At 52.4% G+C, this 16535-nt stretch overlaps 1 protein-coding gene across 2 annotated transcripts; it reads left to right on the top strand.

Moving 5' to 3' along the window:
- Positions 1-5444: 5444 nt before the first annotated feature.
- On the top strand, positions 5445-10647 carry HMGB3 (high mobility group box 3). Of its 2 annotated transcripts, none has more exons than XM_016191458.2 (5): positions 5445-5543; positions 7556-7710; positions 7998-8137; positions 9041-9215; positions 9680-10647. In XM_016191458.2, exons 2-5 carry the CDS (start codon positions 7561-7563, stop codon positions 9818-9820), a joined length of 606 nt encoding a protein of 201 aa, XP_016046944.1. In that variant the 5' UTR covers positions 5445-5543; positions 7556-7560; the 3' UTR covers positions 9821-10647. The 2 variants fall into 2 exon arrangements, with proteins under 2 accessions (XP_016046944.1, XP_060039144.1); XM_060183161.1 differs by lacking the exon at positions 5445-5543 and adding an exon at positions 5557-5685.
- The last annotated feature ends 5888 nt before the right edge of the window (positions 10648-16535 follow it).

Here is a 16535-nt window from a genome sequence, read left to right as displayed (position 1 = left end):
AGCAGTGGTTGGCCAGGGTCTCAACTCCTGGCTTCTGCTTTGCCAGCCAGTTGTGAAACCACCAAGAACACTAAGAATATAGAGGCCATGTAGGGACCCAGCCACCTTCTTCTCTCCTTTTCCATTTGGGGAAACTGAGGTTCAGAGAGAGGCAGTGGGGGGGAGTTGTGTCTTCAGTCCTCACTGGGGCTTTCTGGCTCCGGGCTGAGGTTTTCAGAGAAAGAGCTGTAGAGACGGAAAGACAAAGGGTGAGGGGAAAGACACCACAGCTCCTAAGTGTCCTCCACTTAGTGGGGCCCTGGCTGCACCCTGTGCTTCCAGCCTGACAAAGCAACGAAGTCCCCAGGTGAGCTGTTCTGCCGGCCCAAACCAGAGACACTGCATGTCACTTCTGGCCTCCTCGTTGGCCCTGGCCTGTGTATGGGTGTCCCACCCTACCCTTCCGTGACCAGCCAATTGCAGCTACATTCCCATGAGGCAGCATGCTTGGGTTGCTGCCCCACTTCCAGCTCCCAGCCCCTGAAAGGAGGGTGACTAGGCCTGTGCCTTGCTTGCATTTCTGCTTCCTTCTCATGTCTGCTTGATCCCACCCCAGGGGCTGGAGCCAGAGGGAGGGGACTCCAGGCTCTGTGTGTGGAGGAGTAGGATCAGGGCTGAGCCCATACTATGGGGAAAGGGACACCTTGGCTGGTGATGTGCAGAGGCCTGTGGTCTCCTGAGGGAACTGGAGCTCAAGACTCTGTCAGCAGACTAAGCCTCTGTGCCCCAGGAGGCCCCATGTCTGCAACAGTGGGTGGTGGGTGAGAACTCAATGCCAACCCCACCTGCCCAGTTCCCCTTGGGGCAGGAGGGCTGGGGGGGGAGTCTGTCTTGACAGGGGTCTGCCCTTCACAGGGTTCCTCTGAGTCAAGAGGAAATGGGACTCATCAGTCTCACAGGCTCTGCTTAGCAGTCCTGCTCTAAGAATCTGTGCCCCTGTGAGTGGCAGCAGTGTGCTGCCCCAGGTCCAGGTGAGGAGGAGTCCCAGCGCCGAGCAGAGGGAACCGGAGCCTCCAGGCCTAGAGCCAGGCTAGCCTGGGAGGGGTGCAGTGGAGAGAGAACTTTGGGCTCAACACATGAAGTTCTGAGCTTGAGCCCTGGTGTCCCATGTGCCAGAGGAATGTTCTCATTCTCTCTCTCCCTCTTTCTCTCTCTCTCCATCTCTATTTTTAAAGATTTGTTTTAACTTTATTTAATTTGATAGGACAGAGAGAAATTGAGAGGTAAGGGAGAGAGAAACAGAGAGACACTTATAGCACTGCTTCACCCCTCCTGAAGTTTTCTCCCTGCAGGTGGGGACTAGGGGTTTGAACTAGGGTCCTTGTGCATGGGAACATGTGCATTAAACCAAATGTGCCACTGCTCTCCCCACCCTTACCATATCTCTATCTTAAACAAATAATCAATGTTTTTTAAAAACCCTTTAAAAACCCAAACCCTCACCTGTGAGGATCTTCATACCCAGATTGGAACCCTATGAAAGATGTGATTCCTGATCCCCTCCCAGAAGGACCTGCCCCACCACATGCTTCATCGTCACCAGTTGCTTGGTTTTGGATTCTGTAAAAGAAGCTGTCCCTTGGGTCCTGGGTGAAGGCCTCAGGTAGGAGAGGGAGACAGGATTTCATCTTGAACGATGAGGATGTCCCTGAGTATTGGGGTGGGGTGGGGGTGGTAGTCAGAACTGAACTGAAAGGTTATTTATTATGTATTTATTTATTCAGTCATCATGGGGCTTCACTACTTAAAACTGACTCTTCCAGACAGAGAGACAGAGAAGGAAAGAGATTTCAGTTCCAAAGCTTCCTCCAGTGCAGTGCAGGGGCTGGGCTCGAACCTGGGTTGTGCCCATGACAGAGTTGCACCTGACTTCAGGTGAAGTCAGGCCAGTTTGGCTGGCCCCTTTGAATAGCACTTATTACACTGGGCCCTCTGTCCTGTGTCTGTTTCTGGTATAGTCCCAGCATCGCTCTAGACAACCAAGTGATCCTGGGGATTCCAGTAGAGCTTCCTCATGTGGCTGAAGCCCCTTGAGGGTGAGGTGGGAGGGGGGCTCGCCAGAGCTCTGGGCACCTTTCACTACTATGACCATTTCGAGCCCCCACCTTCACCCCACAAACCATTGCTGGAGTCCAAGAAGGCAGCCTGGTCTTTAACCATCCTCTGCAGTCCTTGACCCCCCACTTCACACACAACCTCTCTCTGCTCAGGCTGACTGGGGGCTGGGTGGATAAGGGTGAGAGAGGGGAGGTGACAGAGCCCAGAGCCACTGTCCTGCCCTAGTCCCCCATCCTTGCCTCTCCTCATCTTGATTCTAGGCATTCTTGGGACCTCATGCCTGTGAGCCCTGTATTTTCTCACCATGTCATTCTTCAGACCACTGAGGAATGTTCTGTCTCTGCTTTGGCCAGTAACTGGCTGGCCACCTGTGGGGGAGATGCTGAATGTGGCCAGGCACACATGGGCATTCCTTTTTTTTCCCCTTTTGTTGCCCTTGTTGTTGTAGCCTTGTTGTGGTTATTATTGTTGTCATTGATGTCATTCATTGTTGGATAGGACAGAGAGAAATGGAGAGAGGAGGGGAAGACAGAGAGGGGGAGAGAAAGATAGACATCTGCAGACCTGCTTCACCACCTGTGAAGTGACTCCCCTGCAGGTGGGGAGCTAGGGGCTCGAACTGGGATCCTTCCATTGGTCCTTGTCCTTTGTGCCACATGCGCTTAAACCACTGCGTTACTGCCCGACCCCACATGGGTGTTCTTGAGTTCCTTCTGGGTCTCCTGTGCTGGGCACCTCTTGACATCCATTCAGGGGTCATCAACAGTGTCAGGTGCACCTGCCAGTGTGACCAGAAGGCTCTTGTCTCACTAGAGCCCCTCATCTCTGGCTTAGAAATAAGTGAAAGTCATGCTGAGACTGTCCGGGGGGTGGGTAGGTATTGGCTGGACTGCATGTGGAACCTTGATTCTCCTCTAACACAGGCTGGGGCACAGAACACCAGAGGAGAGATCGGACTTGGCAGACACCCCTCCAAAGGGAGAGAGATGGAAATGTGTGCGTCCCAAGGCTCAGTATGGCCTGGGATGGGAGCAGCAAGCCAGAAGGGCAGTGGTCAGCAGAAAGTCACAGCTCAAGTAATGGAATAAAGGGCCAGACAAGGCCACCTGACACTCTCAGCATCCCCGAGCTCAGAGAGTGACTCGACATTCATCTATTTCTGCCTTATACCAAAGCATTGCTCAACTGTGTCATTTTCCCCCTTTTTAGATAGAGACGAAGAGTGAAAGAGAGCACAGCAGCAAAGCCTCCACTAATACAGTGGGGACCGGGCTTGAAACTAGACCGAGTACATGGAAAGCAGCACACTAACCAAGTGAGCTATTTCTTGGGCACATCCCCATCTCCAGTTACCAATTCCCTGGTGGTTAAAGGCTCAAGGAGCTGGCCAGGCGGGGTGGGTGTGGGGCCTGGTGCCTCAGGAGGCCAGGATTCTCACACCAAACAGCTTATGTCTGGAAGTAGCATGTGGAGAATTCATCCTCTGCCAGGTCTCCTTGATAAATCTGGGAATCATGAATAACTGCCGGCTGTGCTGGTCTTTCAGAGTGTTTTGGAAAGGGAACCTCCTAGACAAGAACTCAAGAAGTCTTCATAGGTTTCTCCAAGTGGCAACTCTGACAACATCCTCCTTTATTTCTCTCCCTTCCTTCTTGCTCCACTTGCTGCTATTGTTCCAGGGCCTTCCACCACTCCAGGATTTTTTTTTCAGATATAGAGAGATAGAGACAGAGAAGGGGACGAGACACCACAGCACAGAGGCTTCCTCCAGTGCAGCAGGGGCTGGGCTGGAGCCTAAGCCAATTGCATGACAAATCAGTTATACTATCCAAGTGAACAATTTTGTCAGCCAGTCCTTCCTTTTTTTGCAGTAGAGATGGATAAAATCGAAAGGACAGCCACCATAGCACCCATCTGCCATCCATGAAGCTCCTTTAGTGCTGTCCACAGTGCTCCCACGGGGTGCCAGGACTGGCCACACAGGGTCCCACACACAGGAAGGTATGTGCTCTGCCTACTGAGCTGTCTCCCAGCCCTGTTTTTTTTTCCCTCCCCTTAGTTCTAGGAAGTGTCCTCGGATACTTCCAGAGGGGAAGCTGCTAGTAATTCTCATGGCACTCCCGTGCAGGAATGCACATCCATCCCTTAGAGTGGGAACCAATGTTTCTGTTTCCTAGTGAAGGTCAGTGCCTGAATCCTGCTCCACCCCCCATCTCAGTCCAGTTTAGCCTTAAGGCCACCCCGCTGGGTAGTGACAAAGACAAAGATCACATCAAATTCTACTCGCTCATTCCAAGAGCTTTCCTTCTCCCCCTAGGGGCCTGTGTACAGAATCAAAAGGTGGTGAAGAGGGGTCACCTGGCCACAAAACTATTCACTGAGATGGCTCAGAGGGTAGAGCACACACCGGAATACGTGCGAGCACTGCTGTAGGGTTTCTCCTTCTCGCTCTTCACTGCGAGTATGGACCGACCAGTCAATGCCCATGTTCAGCAGGGAAGCAATTACAGAAGCCAGACCTTCCACTTTCTGCAACCCACAAGGACCCTGGATCCATACTCCCAGAGGGATAAAGAATGGGAAAGCTATCAGGGGAGGGGAGGGGATATGGAGATCGGGTTATGGGAATTGTGCGGAACTGTACCCCTCTTATTCTGTAGTTTTGTTAATGTCTCCTTTATTAAATTAAAAAAAAAAAAAGGAAAGAAAAAAGAAAAACAAGACAACCACCCCAAAGTAGTGGCCACGATTTCTCTAGCTCTGGCCAAAGCCCCTCCCGCCGCCCTTTCGGGAGAGCACTGGCAGAGAGCGCCCGCCGCTGCCCGGGAGTAGAGGAGGCCTGCTGGAGTGCTGTCCACAGAAGCCCAGCCAGGCTGCGTTTGCGCGGGGCCGCGGCATTCGAGGGCCGAAACTCCGAGCGCCGGGGAGCCACAGTGCGAGCGGTTACCTGCCACCGGCCCCGGGGGAGCGAGCTGTGGCCGGGCCCCCAGCGCGACGGCGTGGGATCAACGTTGAGCCCCCCCCCGAGGCCGTCCAGGGCCAGGGGCCGCGGCCGAGGGAGCAGAGGGCAGCGCCGTGAGCACCACCCCGCATTCCCATGCCAGAGGCCGAGGCCGCGAGGAGCTGCGGGGAGTCGCGGGGTCACGTCTGTCTCGGGGCTGCAGCGCCGGGGGCGGAAAGCGAGGAGCCCAGGTTCCATTGCCAGCATCAGGCCCACAGCCGGCGGGTTCTTGGGTTTGAATGAATGAGCCCAGTGGCCGCGCCCAATGGGCGGCCGCGCCTGTTGAATATGCATGAGGCCCGCAGCCAATGGGCAGGCGAGGAGGCTGTTTTAAACGGCCGCGCCCGCTGGCCAATCAGGCGGCTCTCGTGGAGGCAGCTAGCGCGAGGCTGGGAGCCGAGCCGCGCGTCGTGCCTTGCGCTGCCCAGACGAGCGAACAATACAGGTACGTTCCGCACGGCCCGCGCCCGCCCCGCTGCCACCGCCGCCGCCGCAGCAGCGCCCGCACAACTTTCGCGCCGCCGCCCCGCGCCAGCTGCCCGCCCGGCGCCCTGCACCCTCCGGCTGGTTAGGACGCCGCGCTGCAGGTGCCGCAACTTTTTCCACCACACGCCCCGCGCCCCACTGCGGGGTTGGGCGCCCTCGGCGGAGCCGCCACCCCGGAACCGAGAGCCGGGCGAGATCGCGGGGAGGCTGCGGGCCGGGGTGCAGCTGCGGGCGCGGGGCGGCCTGGGCCGGGGCTCGATGCGCCCGGCGATGACGGGCCCGGCGGCGGGCGGGCATCGGGGTTGCGGCGGGCGGGGGCAAACTTAGTCGGCGGGCCCGCGGTGCGGGGCGTGCGGGCGGTGGCGCGGGCGGCGGCGCGGCTCCCGCAGGAACATGGCCGTCGCGGGAGCGCTGGGTGGCCGGGGTGGGGGGGCGCGGACCGGCAGACCCCCGCCGCCTCCCACGCCGCCTGCGCGTGTCCAGCGGCCGCTTCCCCGGCCTGGGCCCCCGGGCGGCGGCAAGCGGGGAGGGCTGGGGGCGCCGCCGCGGGCCGCGGCGCGGGCCGAGCGTCATGGCTGCACCGGCGCCTTTGTTATCCCGGGCGCTGCGCCCCGCGCCGGCGAGGGAGGGGGGTCCGGCTGCGGCCCGGCGGCCCGGGCCCCGCGCCCCTGGGCAACCCGGGCGGGGCGGGGCGCGCTGGGGGTGGGTATGCGGGCGGGTGGCGGGGCCCGCACCGCTTTGTTCGCTGCCGCCTGCGCCGGCCGCGCGGATCAGCCATTTTAGCGAGCGGGGCTCCGGGCTCTGGGCAGCTGCCACTACTGGGCTCCAGGTTCCCCGCATGCCGCCGCCCTCAGCCCCGCACACCTCCCGGGGGTGGCAGCGGCAGATTTCAGGGGCACTTTCTTTCATCAGGAGGCCATGGACAAAATGGAAGGTGAATTCCTGGTGTGTGTGTGTGTGTGTGTGTGTGTGTGTGTGTGTGTGTGTGGTGGGGGGGCTGGGCCCCGGCGCCGGCCCCCGCCCCCCTTCTTCCCCGCTGCTGCCGGGCTCCCTGTGCCCCGCAGCCCCTCCCGCGCTGCGCTGCAGGCTGCTGGCCACACGCGGCTGCTCCGGCCTGCCCTGGGGAGCTCTGGTTCGGTGCGCTGTGACCTTGGGTGTGGGAAAAGGAAAAGATGGCGGGAAGCTGGGGGTGGGGGTGGGACAGGGACGATGACACGCCAGGGCTGCGTTTCCAGGGGGGAAACTTTGCAGAAACTCTCCGTGGCTGGACTCGCGTTCCGCCTGGCCGAGTGGGAGGGCAGCGCTGGCCGGCCCCTCCCCCCTTGGCCAGGGACCTGTGACAGATTGCGAGACGTGGGGGCCTCCGCATGCTGGCCTGATCGCACGCTGGCAGGATCCCGGGGCCCCTCCAAGCCATTTTCAGAGCCTGACTGCATCTGCAGTGGCAGTGGTGGAATCACCAAGGTCTCCTGTGCATGGATCTGGGGCTCTCTCCCTCTCTCTCTGTCTTTTTCTCTCTCTCTCCCTCTCTCTCTCTAAGTGGTGGCGATGTGATTTCTGTTTTCCACATACTTGCACAGCTGACCAGCTCTGCCTTGAGTCATTGGTCTCAGGTTGCAATCACCAGCCTGCACCACCTACCAATGCGTGCTCCCTGCGCCCTGCCCACTCTGGGCTTGCAGTTTCCAGTACGTAGTACGAGAGAGAGCAGGCCTGCCGCACTGGGGTCAGTTCCTGTGTGGGACTCAGTCTCCCGGCCAAGCAGTACGTTTTATGCTGGATAGAAGTTAAAATGACAAGCGACAGTGAAGCCACTTCCTCCCCTCGCTCTGCATGCTGCTCCCGGTGGCCTCTGGTAGTGGAGAAAGGGGCCACCTTCTTTCTGTCTCCCTGCCTTGGGGAAATCCCATACCTTTTGTACCACTCACACAACTTGTTTTTCATTGCCTCTTTCTCCCGTCCCTTCATCAGGCAGGATGGCTAAAGGTGACCCCAAGAAACCAAAGGGCAAGATGTCTGCTTATGCCTTCTTTGTGCAGACGTGCAGAGAGGAGCACAAGAAGAAGAACCCAGAGGTCCCTGTCAATTTTGCAGAATTCTCCAAGAAGTGTTCTGAGAGGTGGAAGGTAATTTTTTTCTCCTTTGTATCCTTTTCTCCTTTTGTATCATTTCTGTTGCATTGCATTGCACACTGGTGTGTGTACATTATATGTGCCAGTGCGTGTGCTCAGAGGGTGTTACTTACCTGCAGGTGACTCCTTCCTCTTAAACTCATTTGGCCCTTTCTTACAAAGAATTCACTGTGTGTTGGCCAATTTTCTAATTGCAAGGCCTAAAGGCTTTTGTCTCCCTTTTGCAAGTGTCTGTACTGTCTTGCAGCTTGGAGGAATTTCACATATTCTCTTCTTTGCAGACAATGTCTGGGAAAGAGAAGTCTAAATTTGATGAAATGGCAAAGGCGGATAAAGTCCGCTATGATCGGGAAATGAAGGATTACGGACCTGCGAAGGGGGGCAAGAAGAAGAAGGACCCCAATGCCCCCAAGAGGCCACCGTGAGTGACTCAAGCTCTTCAAGATAACAGCCATGAACTTGCCTTCTGTTGGGGGGCATTTCTTAAAAGACAGCTCGGATTTCCCAGAGATCTCTGCCAAGCTGTCCTATACTCGGAGTTTTCTGAAACAGTTGTCAGGGCGGTGGAGGAAGGGCCTCAGCAGGTAGCACATGTGCCAGGCTTGTGAGAAGCCTTAGGTTTGATCCCTGGCACTGTAAAAGCCAGAGCTTTATCTTTCTCAATAAATGGCTCCTTATTATTTATTTATTTTTTGGCCTCCAAGGTTATTGCTGGGGCTTGGTGTCTGTACTGTGAATCCACTACTCCTGGAGGCCATTTTTTTTCCCTTTTGTTGCCATTGTTGTGGTTATTACTGTTGTTGTCATTGATGTTGTTGGATAGGCAAGAGAGAAATGGAGAGAGAAGGGGAAGACAGAAAGGGAGAGAAAGATAGTCACCTGCAGACCGGCTTCGCTGCCTGTGAAGCGACCCCCCCAGCAGGTGGGAAGCCAGGGTCTCCAACAGGGATCCTTAAGCTGGTCCTTGCACTTTGCACTTAGGTGTGCTTAACCCGCTGTGCTACTGCCTGACTCCCTAAATGGCTCCTTTTAGAAGATTTTAAATGGTTGTGGCTGAGGTGTTTGAGAGGCGGGGGGAGGTGCTCCTTTTGGCCTTTGCATTGTTCAGCCATCCTGGGTCTTCAGCAAGATCTCATGATTGTCATTCCTTTTCACCACTTGAGTTTTAGCCAGTCAGCCAGTGTGCATGGGACCAGCATGCTTCCCCTATAGGGACAGACACAGGTGGTAGCATGGATTTGGTTCAGGCATGTGGGGTTCAGCCTCAGCTTACAGTGTGGCTTCCCAGCTGATTGGCACCATTCTCCCCTCCTGCTCCCCACAGGTCTGGATTCTTCCTGTTCTGTTCTGAATTCCGCCCCAAGATCAAGTCCACGAACCCTGGCATCTCCATTGGGGATGTGGCAAAGAAGCTGGGCGAGATGTGGAATAACTTGAGTGACAGTGAGAAACAGCCTTATAACAACAAGGCAGCCAAACTGAAGGAGAAGTATGAGAAGGTGAGTGCTAGCCAGCTACTCAGAGTGTTGAGCAAGAGCAAGGGGCGCAGGGGGTCATGGCAGGGGGCCCGATGGGCCTCATAGTTCATGCTCTGGGGACTACTTGAGGCAGCTAGTGGTATGGAAGGAGCTCAGGGCTTCTAAAGCCTCATGTGTGAGGGCCAGTCTCCCTCCCTGATACCTCCCCCCAGGATAGTGAAAAGAACTGAGCACTCTGTTGCTGGTAGGGTCCTGGAGCACAGAGTGGGTTGACTGTGTGAATGGGGAGGAACTAACTCAAACCTTGAAACATGGTGGAAACAGTGTAGCCCTCTCAGCTCCGCTAGTTGTCAGCTCTCACCTGCCTATTCTCCTGTCTCCCATGGCTGGACCCCTCACTTCCTTTTCTGTCCTTTTCTTGCTGCGTGAAGACACAGCAAGAAGCCACAGTCCCCTCACTTGTACTGTGTCCTTTTTCTTTCCAGGATGTCGCTGACTATAAATCAAAAGGGAAGTTTGATGGAGCAAAGGGTCCCGCGAAAGTTGCAAGGAAAAAGGTGGAAGAGGAAGATGAAGAGGAGGAGGAGGAGGAAGAGGAGGAGGAAGAGGAGGAGGAGGATGAATAAACTGTTTTCTGTCTCCTTGTGAATACCTTAGAGTAGGGAGCGCCGAAATCAACACCTCCCCGTGTTTTGCCCTCATTAGGTTTAATTACACAATCGGATCATGATCATATTGTAGTCTCTCAAAGTGCTATAGAAATTGTCAGTGGTTTACATGAAGTGGCCATGGGTGTCTAGTGCACCTGGAAACTGTATCAAAGTTGTACATATTTCCAAACATTTTTAAAATGAAAAAAAAAAAAGGCTCTCGTGTTCTCACTCTGTGCACTTTGCTGTTGGTGTGACAAGGCATTTCTTTTTATTTGTAAGGTGGTGTGAACTATATGGTTATTGGCTAGAACTCCTGCGTTATCAGCTGTACATATCTATAGTTTGTAAAAAGAACAAAACAACCGAGACCAACTCTTGCTGCTCCTTGCTTGGCATTTTCAGCTGCGGGAAGCTGCCTTTGGTGGGGGGCAGGGCTGCACTGTGAGGTGGACCTCTGGGTACTGCAGTGGGTGTCCATTTAGTTGCAGGTTGTCTTGTTTGTATGTATAGTGAGTGACCTAGCATTCTACTGCCATCCTTAGCTGTGGAAAAGGGGTCAGCTGGCATGAGAAGTGTTTGGGTTTTTCCTTTACGTTCAAGTGCTTTAGTTTTAAGCTTGTTTGGTTTTTGAAGCAAACTGTAGAACTCTTCATTGTCAGCAAAGCGAAAAGCCACTACATCCATGAAAGTTCAAGAACCTTCTGTACTAAACCATTCGCAATGTCCTGTTATTTCTTTTCTGTATGTTTAGAATGCTGAAATGTTTTTGAAGTTAAATAAACAGTATTACATTTTTAAAACTGTTCTGAAACACAGCAAGTCTTAAGTTTCCTGATGCCCACAGTCTCAATGGGAAAATGACCCTCATTGGTGACTAGTCCTTCCTGCAAGTCTGGCAACTTCTCTCTTAACTCCATGTGGCCACCTCCTGGAGGCAGTTGAGGAAAAGGGCTCCTTGGTGTGCCTGCAGGATTCTGTTTGTCTGGATGGTGTTAAGGTGAAGGCTGAGCTGTTGAGGGGAGGGGCTGGGAGCTGTATGGCTAGAATGGAAGTGGATCCTATTTTATTTTGCCCTCTAGTCTGCTCCCCTACCACCTACCCCCTCAAAACACCCCATGCAGCCAAATACACGTGGGTGCTGAAGCTGTCCTGCCAAGGGGGTGTAGTTTGTGTACTCTAGGCCTCCACAAAGCCTCATCCCTCCAGCCCCAGTATTTATGTCTGAACAGCCTTCTGTTAAGTAGTTGTGAAGGTCTTGAAATGGTGCTCATGTCAGTTGGGTTACAGTTGAGGATGTGAGTAGGAAGCAGAAACCAGTAAACTACCTCCCCCTTTCCCCTCTCCAGTACCCCAAGGAATGTTCTGGGGCCCTATCCAGGCTGATGAGATCCATGGCGTCCCATTACCTGCCATGGCAGCTCCACCCTTATCAATGCTGATTGGTCTGTATTCTGAAACTAGAAGCAGCTTGATTACTTCATGCAGTGGATGACAGTTTGTTGTTGGTGCAGAGGATGACGGATAGCTACAGACAGAGGCCTTGTGTGTACTGTTTTGAGGGTCGTGTACATACATCTGGTACTGTTGGGCTGGTAGTACCTGGTGCTGATGGGTCTGTGTGTGAGACTAAGAATCCCTCTGGAGCGCTTGGCCCACATGCCTGAGAGCAGTTGTGAGATTCGCTGTTTGGAAGGCCTATCTGGAAGCAGTATCCTCCCCAGCCTGTCTGGTCCATGGATACAGGTCATGGTCACTGGCTCAGTCCAGTCTGACCACTCATCTGTATCCATAGCTATTCTTCTGGTTGTTTTCCATGTGTGTTTTCCTAGGTTTCCTTGAAGTGGCCACTGGTTTAAAAGTCCCAGGTCCTGGGATTTGCCAAGTAGCGCTTGTTCCAAGGTGCCCTCCTCCCTCCGTGCTTCAGCTCTGCCCTGAGCATGTGGGCCAGTGCTGCCTCCACCTGGCACAATATTCCAGACTGGGCTTGGGAAGCCATGTCAAATGCAAGAGAGAAGCTTGGCATGGAGGCATAGAGGGACTTCTTGCTAAATGGTGCCGTTCTAGCTGGTGCAACTTGACATGCCCACCATGGAGGAGTGAAGGCTGGAGAGGATGGCTTCTCTGCTTGGCAGAACATGTGGGGAAACTGCTTAGCTAAGTGATTAGGCAGGGATTTTGTTGTAAAGACTCAAGTGGAGGCCACTTGGCCCCTTAGCTGTAGGCAGCAAGTCCTGTGAGGTTTTCAGCACACACTTGCACTTTGAGACTATGTGTGTGTTGGCCATTCCAGTCTGTTTGTTGTTGTTTTATCAAAGGGACAGTATCTGATTAATACACCTCTCTTCCAACCCCCCTCACTCTGTTCTTGAATCCCGTTTTATCCTTTGGAAAGAACAAGGCTGTGATGTAGCAACTATTGTCTGTGTCTCCTGTGTGTCTGTTCCTGTCACAAATGTATTTGGGAACGTTGGATGCATTCATTTTCTGTAATAAAGTTTCTTAATCAGTCTTCCCAAAAAGTAATCAGTGGGCTGTCTGCAATCTGTTGGAGATACTGACTCTCTGTATTTTGGGCTGATTATAATCAAGGTTTCAGGAGCATCAGCTTCCCTGTAAGCCATTGATCTGAGCTAAAGGAAAGATATCAGAAGTGGTGAGCTCTGCAATGCCCAAGCTCCTACTTAGCCAGAGGAGGGCTGGGGTGCTGGTTCTGGAGCCACATGCCAGGGCAAGTGCACAGCTTGGAGGAGGCTGATCAGCTGCTGTTTATAATGGTGAGGGCAGCCCACCTGCCCTGTAGACTTGGGCAGGGTAAGAGGAGTCTCTTCTAGGCTGAGTTTCCTGTGGAGCAAACGGCTACTTGGGTGGGAAAGGCCAGTGGGCCCACCCAATGCCCCCAAGCTTGCTTCCTGCCAAACCAGAGGCGCCCCCTACCCTGCTTTGGATTCTGACCACCCTCCCAGTATTTCAGTTGTAAAAAGAAGCTGGGACAGTGTTGATAAAGGAAGAAAGTCACCATCATGTCAATAAATAGACCAAAAGTATTAGATAAAACATAACGCCCATTTGTGTGAACCCTCAGGGGCAGACAGGAACTTCCTCAGTGTGATAAGGGGCACTTAGGAATCCCACAGTCAGATTCCCAAGGAAAGGCTGAAAGCTTCTCCCCCCCCCCCCAGCCAAATGTGATGAGGGTGCCTGCCTGCATATACTGCCTGTTTATCATTACAATAGAAATTCCAGCCAGGGAAGTTGGACAAGAAAGAAAAGCATCTAGACTGGGAAAGAAAGCTATCTAGCTGCAGATAATAGGCTCTGGCTGTGGACAAGCCCAAAGAATTTCTGAAGAAAAGTGTCATATAAATAAGTTCAGCAAAGGTGGGGCATGCAGGGGACACACAGGCAGCTGACAAACATCCGCATTCTGGACATCTCAGTGGACAATGTGAAAAAGAAAGCCAGTAGATGTTGCCGTTAACAGAAGCATCAAACAGAATAGAATGTGAATATGAATATAGAGAAGTATAGAACTTAGGAAGGAAAAAAAAAAAGCTCCCAAACATGTTGGAAGACATTTCAGGACCTGTAGGGATGGCAGAAATAGAAAGGAACCCTATGCTCATGGGTTGTCAGACAGTATTGCTAAGATGACATACTCCCAAAATTACTCCAGAGAGTTACTATCCTCCCTATCTGAATCCTAGCTGGTTTCCTTGTAGAAATTGTATATGACCCCAAATTTCATATGTAAAGAATCAGTAGTTGAACCCAGGAGGTGGTTCAGTAGTATCTGACATGTACAAGGCCCTGAGTTTATTTCCTGGTACTGCGTTCAAATATGAAAGGAAAGTTAGGCAAGCACTATTTACGTAGATTGTGCCCCAGCAATTCCACTTCAAAATATGCACCTTGAAAGACAAAATCAGGCACTCAAACAAACACCTCTGCATGAATGTCCACAGCAGCATGGTCTGTAGTAGTTCTAAAGTGGGAACAAACCGAGTGCCCATCAGGTGAGGCATGGATAAGGAAAATACACTTTTTGGGCCTGGGCTCCTGGGTTTCTCTCCTGGGAAATTTCTAACTGTGCTGTCCTGGCTGGATTGTTTATTTGGATATTGTCTTAGATTCCTGGTGAGAGCAGGACCCTGTGGTAACTGTGAGTCTTTCTGGCTTTTGTCCAGATGAATAGAACAGTTCAGAATATCCCCTCCCAGTATACCTTGTGCTTAATACATATACATTGAGGAAACAAATGGGTAAACGAATGTATGAGTGACAGATTGAATGAATAAATGAATATGAATAGAGTAGGGAAAGGCTCAGTAGGGTGTGACCAAGGCCGTCTTAAGAATTCTGAACTTGCCAGGGAGCTATCACAGTGGTTCTGTAAAATGCTCACATGCCCGAGGCTCTAAAGTCCCAGGTTCAGTCCCTGGTACCATCATAAGCCAGAGCTGAGCAAGGCTAAGAGGAGAATGTAGCCTGTGAAGTGGCACAGTATATAAAGTACTGCATGAGTTCCTGAGCTCTATCCCTGGCGTTGCATATGCCAGAATGATGCTCTCGTGTTCAATCTCTCTTTCTACCCCCCTCTTTTTTCGTTTCTTTTCCTCTCATAAATAAATATTTTTAAAAGAAACTCTAGGACTTGGGAGAGAGCATAATAGTTCTGCAAAACACTCTCATACCTGAAACACCAAAAGTCCCAGGTTCAATCCCTAGCACCACTAAAAGCTAGACTGAACTGTGTTTTGGGGAAGAAGGAGGAGGAAAAGGAGGAATTCTGAACTTAAATTAACTAAATCTCACTAAATAAATCTTTGAAATGAATACATTCTTTGCTCACATCTAAATATTTTTTAAACCTTGCATTATTTTTTTACTATATTTATTTTCCCTTTAGTTGCCCTTGTTGTTTTATTGTTTGTATTGTTATTGATGTTGTCATTGTTGGATAGGACAGAGAGAAATGGAGAGAGGAGGGGCAGACAGAGAGGGGGAGAGAAAGACAGACACCTGCAGACCTACTTCACCGCCTGTGAGGCGACTCCCCTGCAGGTGGGGAGCCGGGGGCTGGAACCGGGATCCTTACGCCAGTCCTTGCGCTTTGCGCCACGTGCGCTTAACCTGCTGCGCTACCGCCCGACTCCCACATCTAAATATTTTTAAAGCTAAATCACAGCTGTCGGGGAAGTAGTTCAGGGCTAGGAGTTGCAAACCAAGTTCCATCTCTAGTACTGCATATGCTAGAGTGACACCCTGCTTCTCTCTCTTATTAAATAAATAACATACTTACAAAACAAAGAAACAAACAAAAAAGAAGCTCACTTGGGTAGTGTACTCTTGGAGTCGGCCCATGTCACATTGAAGGGAATTTTGGTGCTGTTTTCTCTCTCTCTCTCTCTCTCTCTCTCTCTCTCCCCCTCCCTCCCTCTCTCTCTCTCCCTTTCTCCCCGGCCTCCAGGGTTATTGCTGGGACTCGGTGCCTCCACTACCAGTTGCTGCTCCTGGAGGCCATTTTCCCCATTTTGTTGCCCTTATTGTTGTTGTTATTATTGCCATTGATGTTGTTTCTGTTAGAACAGAAAGAAATTGAGAGAGAAGGGGAGACTGAGAGGGGCATAGAAAGATAGACACCTGAAGACCTGCTTCACCATTTTTGAGGAGACCCCCCTACAGGTGGGGAGCCAGGGCTCGAACCGTGATCCTTTGTGGGTCCTTGCACTTTGTACAATGTGTGCTTAACCCACTGTGCTACCGCCCAGCCCCTGGTGCTATTCTCTATAAACAAGCAAAAAAAGAAACGAATAAAGCATTGTGAGCTTTGCCGAGGTCAGTGGTGGGTGAGCAGTGATGAGGCTTCACCTAGGTGATTGGGGTGGGAGTGGGTGTGCAATGGGTTGAGCACCTGCTAGCATGAAGCCCCAAGTTCATTCTCTGACATCCCATGTTCCAGAGTGGTGCTCTTCGTTCTCTCTCTCTCTCTCTTTCTCCTCTGTCATCAATAAATAAGGATCTTTGAAAAAAAAAGTCTTGCCTTGTTGGTGATTGGGGGCTGATGAGGGCACAGCTGTGAGGATCCAGGGAGGGCGGTATATGGTGGTGGTGGTGGTGGTGGTGGTATGTGTGTGTGTGTGTGTTGTGTGTGTATAGGGGGGAGTGCATAGATCCACCCGGGATTCTGAGGGGCTCAGCAAAGCCACAGGCTCATAGCTAGGCAGGTTGCAAGCAAGGATTCCCACTTCTTTCATTTCCATTTGGTGGGGAAGAAGGATTAGAACCGCTGAGGAGAAACAGATTTGGGAGGGACTCTGCTCCAGCTCCTGCCAGGAACAGTTTCAAGTGTGTGTGACAGACTCCTGCTGTGGGCCTATCTCCCCCTCTTCCAAGGCCAGCTTTTGTTCATAGCCTCCCTCCAGCGACATCTCTAACCCTGATGCCCTACTAAGATCTGTCTATGATGCTGCCATCTCCCCAAAGTGTCACACCTAGAAAGTTACCCGAGGGAAGCTGAGTTCCTTGACCTAGAAGGGGCTTTCCCCTTTCTTCCTCAATCTGTTTCTAAACTGGGAAGCTTTGAGGAAAAGCTCAAAGTGGCTTCCTGTTGCTGGCCTCAGACCACGGTGGTGGTGGTGGTTGTTTTTCCAGTACTCACAGGAAATAGGAGCTGCACAGTTGCCAAGGC

The sequence above is a fragment of the Erinaceus europaeus genome, chromosome X, assembly GCF_950295315.1.
Source record: "Erinaceus europaeus chromosome X, mEriEur2.1, whole genome shotgun sequence".
In the NCBI taxonomy this organism is placed as follows: Eukaryota; Metazoa; Chordata; class Mammalia; order Eulipotyphla; family Erinaceidae; genus Erinaceus; species Erinaceus europaeus.
Note: the sequence above shows the minus strand (reverse complement) of the source record. Positions and strands in the feature narration are given on the sequence as shown.

Excerpts from the sequence above, each read along its gene's own strand:
- HMGB3 (XM_016191458.2), top strand. The coding sequence starts at position 7,561 with ATGGCTAAAGGTGACCCCAAGAAACCAAAGGGCAAGATGTCTGCTTAT. Across the intron at positions 8,138-9,040 it reads AATGCCCCCAAGAGGCCACC|GTCTGGATTCTTCCTGTTCT; the intron begins GTGAGTGACTCA and ends TGCTCCCCACAG. Across the intron at positions 9,216-9,679 it reads TGAAGGAGAAGTATGAGAAG|GATGTCGCTGACTATAAATC; the intron begins GTGAGTGCTAGC and ends TTTTCTTTCCAG.